The sequence below is a fragment of the Eptatretus burgeri genome, chromosome 14 (assembly GCF_056783735.1).
Source record: "Eptatretus burgeri isolate ZD-2024b chromosome 14, Ebu_testis_v1, whole genome shotgun sequence".
NCBI classification, from domain to species: Eukaryota; Metazoa; Chordata; class Myxini; order Myxiniformes; family Myxinidae; genus Eptatretus; species Eptatretus burgeri.
The window spans coordinates 40,868,401-40,880,883 of record NC_140974.1 but is presented as its reverse complement, the minus strand read 5'-3'; the positions used below and the strand labels follow the sequence as shown (position 1 = coordinate 40,880,883).

At 43.1% G+C, this 12,483-nt stretch overlaps 1 protein-coding gene across 9 annotated transcripts in view; it reads left to right on the top strand.

Moving 5' to 3' along the window:
• Positions 1 to 12,483, top strand: part of NEK7 (NIMA related kinase 7) — a 103,484-nt gene that overhangs the window by 45,871 nt on the left and 45,130 nt on the right. For 5 of the 9 annotated variants that reach the window (XM_085854478.1, XM_085854474.1, XM_085854477.1 and 2 more), the window contains 2 exons: positions 11,019 to 11,159; positions 11,291 to 11,353. In XM_085854478.1, coding sequence (XP_085710604.1) covers positions 11,019 to 11,159; positions 11,291 to 11,353 — 204 coding nt within the window. The remainder of the gene's footprint in view (positions 1 to 11,018; positions 11,160 to 11,290; positions 11,354 to 12,483) is intronic. The other 4 variants (XM_085854480.1, XM_085854482.1, XM_085854481.1 and 1 more) reach the window with 1 other exon arrangement.

Sequence of the window (12,483 nt, the reverse complement as noted above, 5' to 3'; positions counted from 1 at the left end):
ACAAAGGGGTGTCGGACATCAATTTAGAAAAAAACAGAGATGGGATAAATGATACTCTAATGGGTGGAGGTTCAACTATTCTTTAACATAAAGACCGAATTGGTTCAACTGCTTCTGCTGTGGGAAATGTATCGGGTGCTAGAAAGTGTATAAAAGATGCCCAAAAGGAATCTCATAAATTACAAGCAATAAAATAAATTAAGAAAGGCAAATCTCAGTTGTCTCCTCAAGAATGACAGAAAATAATTCAAATACTTGGGTCAGGGTTTCAAAAGTTTTAACATCATTTTCCTAAATAAATACAAGTATGGAAGCAATTGATAGTATCTATGATTTGGATGATACCATTGTAATCTTAAACTCCACTAAAAAGAAGATTACTTCAAGGTAAATGCAATAACTGGAACAGACTGGAATGCAAATGGAACAAAAAGTTTTGAAATAAATAATCAACAAACTTATTTGAATCTAGCCGAAAGTTTCTTGTTGTGTAGATTTACATTCATTAAGGCTACGACTAACACAAACGCTACACTCGTAAATTATTTCTTCTGGAAAATGTTTGATAGTGTTCGTTTGTACATTGGAACACAAGAAGTTGAAGCGGTTGATTATGTCTCTGCGATATCTGAAATGATGACATTTACACTATATTCATTTTGTGATAGAATGGGAAAGGGGGCTGTCAAAGGTTTTATTCCTGATATGTCAACGGGAACAAACACAGACCCTGGATATAGTCAAAGGAAAGGAATGTATAATGATGACACAAAAGCAGATAATAGTTTTACTGTGGCAGTTCCTCTTAAAGGTATATTTGGATTTTGTGATCATGCTAAAGTTCTGTATGGTCTTAAAATTAGATTTCAACTGCAAAGGAATGATAATGAATATAGATTGCTTTTTGGTGTGGCTAATGCTTTTGCTGCTCAGAATAAATTTGTTATTTATGAAATTAGTTGGGATATTAGTGAATATACTCCTAATCTGAAAACAGAAGAGATGTTGAAAAGAAGACTTAACTCAAAGAAGCCACTCAATGTATCATCTATCTATAATTCCAGCAATGTGTGTGTGTGTGTGTGTGTGTGTGTGTGTGTGTGTGTGTGTGTGTGTGTGTGTGTGTGTGTGTGTGTGTGTGTGTGTGTGTGTGTGTGTCTCTGTCTGTCTGTCTGTCTGTCTGTCTGTGTCTGTCTGTCTGTCTGTCTGTCTGCGACTGCCGTTTCTCGACGACCGCCGGTCCGATCTGATTGAAACTTGCCAGGAATATTGCCGGGGCCCCGCAGACGTGCCTTTTCGAGGTTTGATATCGATCGGACAAGTGGTTCCCAAGTTACGGCCATTTTACTGCTTTTTCAGTGTTGAAAAGGTGTATATATGGCAGCTGAAGGTGTCGTTCTACCTTCTCACCTTATCATGCCAATTTTTTCCCAAATTATTAATAACCGGACGATCACCGGTCCGATCGGATTGAAACTTGCCAGGAATATTGCTGGGGACCCGCGGATGTGCCTTTTCGAGGTTTGATATCAATCGGACGAGCGGTTCCCAAGTTACAGCCATTTATCTGTCGACCAATGACAAGACACGGTGCTATGACATCACGATTGACGTCACAATTGATGTTTATTGATTTATTTATTATTTTTATTTTATTTGCACGATTGACGGTCCGATCTGATTGAAACTTGCCAGGAATATTGCTGGGGACCCGCTGATGTGCCTTTTCAAGGTTTGATATTAATCGGACAAGCGGTTCCCAAGTTACGGCCATTTATCTGTCGACCAATGACAAGACACGGTGCTATGACGTCACGAATGACATCACAATTAATGGTTATTTATTAATTTATTTTTGCACGATTGACGGTCCGATCTGATTGAAACTTGCCAGGGATATTGCTGGGTTCCCGCGGATGTGCCTTTTCGAGGTTTGATATTAATCGGACGAGCAGTTCCCAAGTTACGGCCATTTATCTGTCGACCAATATCTGCGAGAGAGGGGGACGGGAGAGGGGTGGATGAGAGTGGGGGCGAGAGAGGAGGGGGGAGAGGAAGGGCAAGAGAGGGGCAAGAGAGAGGGGGCGAGAGAGAGGGGGCGAGAGAGGGCTTCACCTACGGGCACTCACCTACGGGCACGCACCTACGGGCACGCACCTACGGGCCCACCCCTACGGGCCCGTACTAGTACCTTAAAAGAAGATGTCAACACGTTAAACTGAACCAAACCACTTACACGTGGAATTTGGGTGTTCTGGACGGAGAGCCACGATATCTGTGGCTCATTTAAAAAAAACCAGATGGTGATAATGCTACTGATAAGAATAATGCATTGAGTGATAATGCAAAGGTGAAACAACTTCGCGTTTCTCTTGATGGAACATTTTATCCACGAGATACATTGGAAATTAATTGGGAAAAAAATGATTATGCTGAAGCATACAAGTCTTACCAAAAGGTGTGTGAAAGCAATGGAAATAAAGAACCCATTTTGGATATGACAGCATTTAAAAGTCTGTATACAATCGATGCGATTGACCTGAGTGCTCAAAAGGAAACTATAAAGTCTAATCGAGTGGATACTTCCCTATACATTCAAAGAGGAGAGAGTGAAGAAGTTGATACATATTGTTTGCTTTTGGAAGAAACAGAATTACAGATTAATATAGATAATGGTGTTATGATTAGTCTCACGTAATTTTTTTTTGATAAATAAATGAGTAGTAAAGTGCCAATATATTAATCAAATCAATCTTCATAAACTATCATCTTGTATTCAAAATCAAAAGCCTTGTACGATTAACGTTAATACAATTCAGAGAAAAGGAGCAGTAAGAATTGATGTTTTGCTCACAAGAGAACAGGTGAAAATCTTGAATGATACTGGCTCACTTAAAATTAAAATGTCAAAACCAATGTTGAAGATATATTCAAGAAGAGAGACGAGTGGAGGATTTCTCCCATTTATAATTCCTTTATTTGCTGGTTTAAGTGCGGCTGGAGCATTGACGGGTGGTATTTCAGCAGCGGTGAAACTGCCAACGAAAGGAAGGCTCGACTTCGAGCTCAAAAAGAATTGGAAAGACATAACAAAGAGTTGGAGAAACAAATTCGTGGAAGTGGTGTAATTGGAGATTTTGCTGAAAAACTTGAAAGTCTGCCTGATAAAGCGAGATTGTTAGTTGCAGATATGCTTTCTTATCTCGCACAAGCAGGTGTAAAATAAATAAATAAATAAATGAGCATTGATAAGTGGTTTCAAGAATTTGGAAAGAATACAACATCAAATTTACAACTTTTGTAAGATCAAATATTGTAAGAAATTAAAAATTCATAATGTGGTTATTTGTATGAGAGATGAATTAACAAATGTGTCTCAACATACAAAGAATATTATTATGAACTTAGAAGATAATAATGGGAACGGTTCTCATTGGGTTTGTATTTTTAATAGTCAAGACAAATATTATTTTGATAGTTTTGGTCTTCCACCACCTGTTGAAGTCATAAAATTCTTACAGAATGGTGTTTATCAAACATTTCAAGTCAAAGAATTAAATTCCAAGTGTTGTGGTCAATTATGTCGACATGTGTTTTTTCAACTCAACAAAAATAAAACTTTTTATGATGTTATTTTTAATCTAATATAAATGACTTATGTTGGAAAAGATGGTTATACCTTTGGTTTATCCCAAGAAATGGATATTGATTTATCAAATTATTACACAAAGGCACAGGTTTAACGACAGAAATATAGTATAGCAGAAAATATTATATGAAAAATGCTTATAAATTAATAAATTATCCAAGCCCGACTGACGCGAATGACGGTGAGATGAAGTGATTTATCACAATATATATCCTTAAATAAAATGGCTGTGTATTCCAAAGATACAGAAGTGTTGATTTTATCTCCAGGTCATACAGAATTCACAGTTCCAATTAAAATAAAATTTTATAAAGAAGGGCGTATCGTTTGTATGAGAATAGAACAATGGGAATATGATATGAATGATTTAGGGCAGTGGTTCTTAACCTTTTTATGTGCTCGTACCCCTTGAGCTTTCATATTATTTCCCTGTACCCCCTGTCTAAAAAATTCTTATTATTTATTTATTTATTATTATTATTATTATTATTATTATTATTATTATTATTATGTGAATTTAAGTACTATACAGTATTGAATTTGACACCATATATTGTACCCCCTGCTTCGATGCTTCGTATCCCCGGTTAAGAACCACTGATTTAGGGTATAATTGGTCATTTAAATTTAACCTCGAAGACATGGAACAATTAAATCAGTCTCATAAGGAAGAATATTATCCACTTGGTGCAGAGAATGAGTTTTGTGGAAGCATGATTAGCAAACAACAAATAAAATAATTTAATAAGGGTAAAATGAATAATGGTTTTGCCATAGTTTATATTATGAAAACACAAAGAACAGGATTATATATAATAAGTAAGGAAATACAAAATGATTTAACTATGGGAAGATGGGAAGGTGTTTCCTGTCATTATATTAATCTGTCATATATTTCTAATACATAAATGACAGCAAGAAGGCTTCAAGAAAATTATCATTTCTGTGTGCAAGCATACCTTCAAGAAAAGGGTATTCGGTATTTTAATAAATATGTTCTACAACATAAGAATGAGGTATTTTCAATAAAAGATTGGCTTTATACTGATGTTAATAAACCAACAACTTTGGATTCTATTAAAATGTTAAATAATGAAAAAAATTTCAAGTTCAGAAAACGCAAAGCTCTTTCAGAAATTCAGAAGAAATTTTATTGGTTTCCTGTTGTAAAAAAAATTATTTTGGATACAGGAATAACAAGAAATCCTGATGAATATATGTATGATATTCTATGGGGTGTAAGTGATTCAAGGATAGTAAGGGATGAGGAAGGAGTTGAAGAAACTGAGACAAAGGAGGAAAGAGAGAAGGAGGAAAGAGAGAAGAGAGAGGAGGAGAGGGAGAAGAGAGAGAAAGAGGAGAGGGAGAAGAGAGAGAAGGAGGCAAGGGAGAAGAGAGAGAAGGAGGCAAGGGAGAAGAGAGAGAGAGGGAGGCAAGGGAGAAGAGAAAGAAGGAGGAGAGGGAGGAAAGAGAGAGAATAAATAAATATAAAAGTATGGAAACCAGTGAGGTGAGAAAAATATTGGGGGTATTACAGAAAATAAATAAATCTCAACACACCGAGGAGGGAAATAAAGAATTGACAAGTGTTCAAAATATTTGCGTCACGACTATCAACATCGTTTTCCTTGGTGTGATCGGCTTTCATTAAAGTTTTACATTTTTTTCTTAAATAAATGGAGGAGAGATTGTAGACATTTCTGAGGATTCTTTATGTTTTAAAAGTTAAGATTCAAATGTTCATGTTGGAAACTAAAAAGGTTTTCGCACTCTGTAAGAATTTTTCTCATAAATAAATGAGTTATTGTCTCAAATGTAAAAAGAAAACTAATACTAAAAATACCTCAAATATATCTCAGTCGCCGACTGGGCATCCTCCGTCGTGCAAAGTCCTTCTTTGGCAGACCTGAACTCCTGACCACATATTGTTGCGAATCTGGAAGCCATGAACACACAACATACAGGTCCTTGAGATCAGTTATATCGGTAAGTACATGTTGCCAGTTAGGGTCCCGACCCTAGTCTAATGAGTAATTAAATGTTCCTGCGCTGTGGAGTTATTTTAATAGTCAGGTTTTCTTTTTATTTATTTTTACACCACCAACGACACCGCATCACCCTCACCTTCACTTCGCTTCCTTCACCTCGCTCTGGCCGACGTCAGGGGTGGGCAGAGCCCCTGCAGCAACATGTTGCTCAACTTCCCCGACTGTGAGAGGGGTGGTCCTTTGGAAGAAGGCGGAGTTCGGGGAGGAGCCATGCAGCGGCCCTTGACCAATCGGCGTGCAGCGGGTGGGGTGACCGTCGCTCGTCCAATCAGACTTCCCCGACTGTGAGGGGCGGATCTTTGGAAGAAGGCAGAGTTCGGGGAGGAGCCGCGAAGCGGCCCTCGACCAATCAGCGTACAGCGGGTGGGGTGACTGCCACTCAGCCAATCCAGGCCCGCGACAGGCGGAAAGGGGGCCACGTGACGTCACCACGCCCCCGGGCCAATCAAGGGGCTTGCCGCCCGTTTTGGCCAGTGAGAGAGACTCAGAGCGACTGTGCATGCCAAAACCAGCCAGTGAGAGAAGGAGGGTCGCGAGGAGGCCCCCCCTCCCTCCGAAGCGGGGGGTATAATTATAGGCGCGGTCTGCGTGTTCGCGCGAGTTGGTCTGGCTCTGGCGCAGTGTGCGCGTTGTCCTTCTGTCGTTCTCCGCTGGTTCTCGAAAGTGTCTGCGCACAGAGGGTCTTCTCCCGCCAGCCTTCGCCTGCCGACTTCACTCGCTTGGGTCGTCCGGATCGTGCTGGGGGTCCAGTTCGGCCCTGAGGACCTGGTCCTTGAAGACCGCACGAGGCGGGCAGGTCCAGGATTGGTCAATAAAGACCACCTGGTCTGATCATTTTTGGGTGTGTGCGTATGTGTGTTTGTGGGCCCCCTCTTTAAGTAGTAAAACTGTATAAGTGCTTTATCGCTGTATATATTTGCATTGCCTTGCTTTATTCGATTTAAATCTGCTCTTCTTACGTGCTTCCCTAATTCCCCCCATTATTGTTGAATAAATACCCCGATTGTTAAATGTTTCAGTTAGTTCGCGTCCCTTCTTTCATTGACTGAGCGTGTCGCATGCTGGGGAAAATTAGTTAAAGCTGTTACGGCACTAAGGGGACATTTGGACCAACGGTTCTTGGCGATTAAACCGCTCAGAATCGCACACGGAACGAGCGCGCTAAGCGGCTCGTTTCCATACGAGTTCCGTCGAAGGTGAAATTCCCCGGTAGTTGGACCACGTGGGTATTTTGGTAAATTGAAATTGGCAATCGACCCTACCCCACGTGGTCTATCCATTGGCGAATTTCGGTCCGATAGAGGACCTGTCGACTCCGGACTTATCCGGGGCGACGATCTGAATTCCGGGCGATCGGTCGAGCCGACTCGCGGCCCCATCCAGCGGTCGTGCCCGCGGCCGACGTCCCGGCCCTGCAACAATATAAAGCTTTCGTCCACAGCCTGATGGAATACTGCTCTCCCCTCTGGGCTGGTGCTCCTGCCTTTCACCTTTCTTGGCTTCCCGCTGTGGAAACCAAGGCATTTAGGATCATTGGTATCTCCTACGATGAGGCTGAGTCTTTGGATCTCTCACTCACACCGCAAGCAGGTCCGGTAGTCTTTCTGTCTTTTACCATCTCCTCCCCAATCTCGCTCCCCCACTCTGTCTGTGACACCCCCTCCGCCCCCCACCCCATATTTCCACAGGGCACTCAAGGTCCGCCAGCAACCCCCTACTGGTAAAATTGCCAAAATCAAGAATCACTGCTCACCTTCACACTTTCATTCCTCTCTTTTCCCACCTTTGGAACAAACTCCCACACTCTCTTCAATCCCACTCTTCCCTCCAGGTCTTCAAAACAGCTGTTCGCCGCCATCTCATCTTCCCCCATCCAAAACCATGATCTGTTCTGCCCCCACTCAAACCCAGCCCCAAATCCACCCCTTTCAAAGTCCCTGCTTTCCTTCCTGAAAGTCCCTGTTGTGTCCATCTTGTTTACCCTGTGAAACCCCATCCCATCCCTTTCCCTTCCACAGATCTAATGTCTCTGTTCCACACTGTTTTGTCTTTCCCTCTCCCGCCTCTCTTCTCCTGCTCCCTTTGTCATACGTTCTGTGTTTTAGCTTTCATGCGAGCCTTGACATTGTATACAAAAAAACACCCCTGGTGTTGCAGCACTTTCAGAGGCTCGGAGAATGGATAGTGGTGAGATCATGTTGGGTGGTTACACTTAATGCCTGGTGTTGGCTTAATTGCGAGAAGGGTGGGCTTGAGATCCTAGGGTCTTGAGTTCAAATCCTGCTTTGCTGTTGAATTAATACCAGGTGGGGTTGACTCAGCCTGTCATCCTTCTGAGGTTGGCAAAATGATTACCAGCTTGCTGGTATCCTGTGTCAGAGTGGTGACCTGTCCAGGATTGTGCCCAATAGCCCAGGAGACTGCTTATGCAGCACCAACGCTCTGCGCAGACTATGGTCCCAATGGTTGGATGGTTACACTTATGACTGGTCTGGTCGTTCTGATTTTTACCATGCACAGGGAGTTGTTGTAGTTGTGTCCAACAAGCTGACTTGTGATAATTGAGGTAACACCAGTCAACGAGTGTATTATGAGACTGAGGATTCATTACAATGGGTGTCATTTCCCTGGTCCCTGTATAATGTATAATCTCCGAGTGAGACAAGTAATCTCTCTGAGGAGACATTCTATGCCACACTCGAGTCTGGTTGATCAGTGCTTCAGGTGAGATACTCTTCTCGTTTTGGTGAATTTCATTGCATCAACTGGCACTGATAGGGATGGTTATGAGACATTTGTTGGTTCCCATGGGTCTGGAACCAGGATCCAAAATAGCACCAAGTTGACTTCGCAAGATGTCGTCGACTTAGGGTGGCTAGTTAATAGTCTCAGCGCCCACAGCGACATCACTGAACCTAGTCTTTTCAACGCTGGTGGTATGGCAAAGGAGAGTGATGATGTTGTTGTTGATGGTTGCCAGAGGTTGCTTCAAAACTGCAGTGTCTACCAGAGTGCTCAGTTCCTCAATACGATCACAGGCTTGTTCTAGCAACTCTGAAGCTGCAGCTCAAAACCAAGAAAATGGTACCATCCCTGCCTCGGCTTGATGTTGACAAGCTCAAGGATGAAAGGGTAGCTGAGGAGTTTGCGAACAGGTTGAGTGGGGTCTGGGGGATCTGGGTGTTTCAGGGGATGCTGAAGAGTTGTGAAGTGCCTTCAAGACTGCCATCATTGGTGTTGCTGTGGGTATCTTGGAACCTACTCTCAGGTGCAGAGGAACTTTGTCTCCCAAGGGACACTGGACACAATTGATGAGTTTCAAGGCCAGGCTTGATGACAGAACTGAGTCATTCAGGGAGCTGAGACGTATAACTGCACATTTGGTGTGCGTGGACCTATGTGCGAGGAATCTGTAAAATGATAGAACATCTGTGGTCAAGTGATTCTCTTCCATCTTCTTCAGCACCAGCATCCAGCGCAGTCTTGCATTACACCAAAGAGGTCAACGATTGACTGTATCTTTGCTCTTCGGGTTCTCACTGAATGCAGGTGAGAGTTTCAGCAGAGGCTGCTTGCAGCATATTTTGATTTCCGCAAAACGTCCGATTGAGTGAACCAGGATGCCATCTGAACAATCCTCGGTCTTCGTGGGGTGCCACCAAAGCTGATTGATCTGATTTCTGAATTATACTCTGGGACAGAGTTCTCTGCAGTGTGGTGGTTCCATTTCTGACTTATTTCCAGATGTTAACAGAGTTCACCAGGGGTGTGTACTGGCCCCCACCCTTTTCAGTGCTTGGATGGACTGAATTCTGGGGAGGATGTCTTAGAGATCTTGCTGTTGTGCATCATTTGGGAATGTCAAGATCTGTGACTTTGATTTCGCTGATGATGCAGTCACCTTTGTGGAGCCTGAATATCCTTTTGGGGGCCCTCGAGGTGCTGGCCATGAGGAGTCTGAGTTGCCGGGATTACGGGTTTTCTGGGTAAAAACTAAGATACAGGCTTTCAATGACATCTAGGATGCTGCTATCCTGTCTGTACCTGTTTGTTGCGAGGATGTTGAGGTCACGGAGAGATTCGCTTAGCTTTGTGGTTTGTTTGTAGCCATACCTGATGTGTGTAGGAAGAAGGAAGGTTTTGGTGTGACTTGATAAATGGGATTTACGAACTACAGATATACTGGGGGAGTTATAGTCCATGTGAGGAGGGATGGGTTGTGGGGAGGAGGATTTAGACCAGGGTAGGGACGATGCTGATTGTGATTTTAGTACATTTCTGGTTTACTGTATGAACTACCATTATTATTCTGTAATATTCTTTCACCTTGCTTTATTCAAATAATTCTGTGCTGAATGTAGCATGAATATCAAAATTCTTTTTTTTAATTATTATTGTTTTTGTTATTTTTATGTGCAGCTATATGGTTCTCTTTATATAAATACTGTTTGAATATATAGCTTGTAATACTTTTTCTTTTCTTTTTTGCAAACAAAGCACGAGGGTTTTTATTTTTAATGTTACCACATTGAGAGTATAAATGCTGTGCCACCTTCTACATTAAAATGCTTACCACATAATTTGATGACATGATGATGGGAGTGGTCCTGCTGGCTGTAGAAAAGGTCATGAAAAATGGCATGCCATTAACAGGTTTCCAAGTTGTAAATTAGAAGCCCAAAAGGGTTTTCTTCTCTTGCTGAAACGAGGGAGCTTTTGTATGCTCTTTCACATTTTCAGCGCAGCAGGCTGATGAGGGTGCAGAGTTGCTGGTTGTTCTGGCGAGTCTTCGTATTGTTAATGGGGACTTGGGCAGCAGGAGGTGTGAGGTCGTTCGGCAGCAGTGCACGTGAAAATGCCGCGGGCAACGTTTCAGCCGTTGAAATGTGTTAATAGTGGTATTCCTTGCTTTGCATGTTCACCTGTCTGTTCTCAACCTCTATTCGCCCCCAAACTCCCCCCCCTGCCCCCCCCCCCACACACACACACACACACACACACACACACACACACACTTTTTTCTTCTCCTCTCCTCCCATGCTACTCCTGCTAATTTGTGAAGCTCCCTTTCTTGTATGTCAGTATCATGCAGTTGTCTGGCAGTTGACAGCATGGTGCTTGTGCGTCTGAAGTTTTTATTTATTTAATTTTTATTTTTCCACGTATTTTGTTAATTTGAAATTACGTGTATTAAATATCCACAAATTGTAGTTTTAAAGTTCTCCCATCCTCTTTTCCTTTGTTTCTGATTGTGTACGTATTCCTCTTACCCTATGTCCATGTTTCCTCTGTACCTATCAATACCCTCACCCTGTTGTCAGAAGCCTGTTGTTCAAAATCTTGGCTACAATGCATTGGGAAACTTCCGGATCGAGAAAAAGATTGGACGTGGACAATTCAGTGAGGTGTATCGTGCCTCGTGCCTCGTCGACGGAAAGCCCGTTGCTCTCAAGAAAGTGCAGGTACTGTGAAATGGAGAGTCTGAGTTTATAGTTTGGCTCATGGTTTATTTATAAAAGTTTCATGAATAATGGAGGTTTATGAATGCAGTTCACAGACTATTTATTTTGCCTTGCTTATTTGTGTGATACAGATATTTGAAATGATGGATGCAAAAGCCAGACAAGATTGCATCAAGGAGATAGACCTTCTGAAGGTGAGGCATCCTTTATTTATTGACATTGTGAATCAGTACAATGACATACAGGTATTTCAAATTGTAGGCTTGACGGTAAACAAATATTGAACGAGAAGGGCACTTGGTATTGAGCTTTATACATATATATATTTATATTGTTGCGGTTCTGCAAAACTGCATGCCTCAAAGGCAATGGCACCCAACATACAGTGATCCCCAGGCAGTTATTTCATTTGTCTTCATGCAGTTAGACCTTCCCCTCATGTCTCGTGGGTTAACGGGATGAAGTGTGTTGTGTGGGTCTAATAGCTGGGTCTATTAACTACATCTCTTATCTTCTATTCTGATTTCGATTCCAACCCTTTCCTTTTAGCCATGGTACAAATCAAGCAAGCAAGCAAGCAAACACACCACGATATGAATAGCAAACACACCATGCAGTCTCTCATGAGAGAATCAACAAAAGAACAAACACTGTACAGCACACACATGGTGCTGAACAGCACACACAATCTGCGCGCCAATTTCCAACGGCATCTCACCTTACTCACCTCTCGCTCACCAAAAACTCACCACTTCAACCACCAACACCTCCTGCACACGGGAAAAATATTCCCGCACCTCCTCGTACCTCTGTATCGATACAATTCGCCACTAAACGGAGGCGTGCTGCACGGCTCAGGGTACTCGGACCGCGTGATGCAGGGATAAGCAATGGACGTTAGTAGCACCAACTGCATCTCGCCGGGGGTGTCCCGGGTGGGCACGCGGGATTGATACGACCCTTGTCCAGTCGCCAGAACACAGTAGGATGGGCGGCGAGTTGGGGGTCGTGGGAAGAGCAACCCAGGAGTTCGGTACGGAGCTCCGGGTCGTGCCACGCTGGATGTGCAAATGAGACCGCTTCCGGCCCCGGGAGCCTGGTGGTGCGGGGCTGGGGCTGCAGTGGCCCAATAGAGAAGCGGGATTCGGGTCATAACACGTTGCTTTGGGTCGTCACCCCACCTTTCGCCCGGGGCTTATAAAAGGCGGATCGTGGAGCCGCTGACTCTCTTCTTCGCCTCGCAGCTTCGCCCTCTTCGTCACTGGCTCTTCGTTGCCTCTGCCCGTCGCTGGCTCTTCGTTGCCTCTGCCCGTCGCTGGCTCTT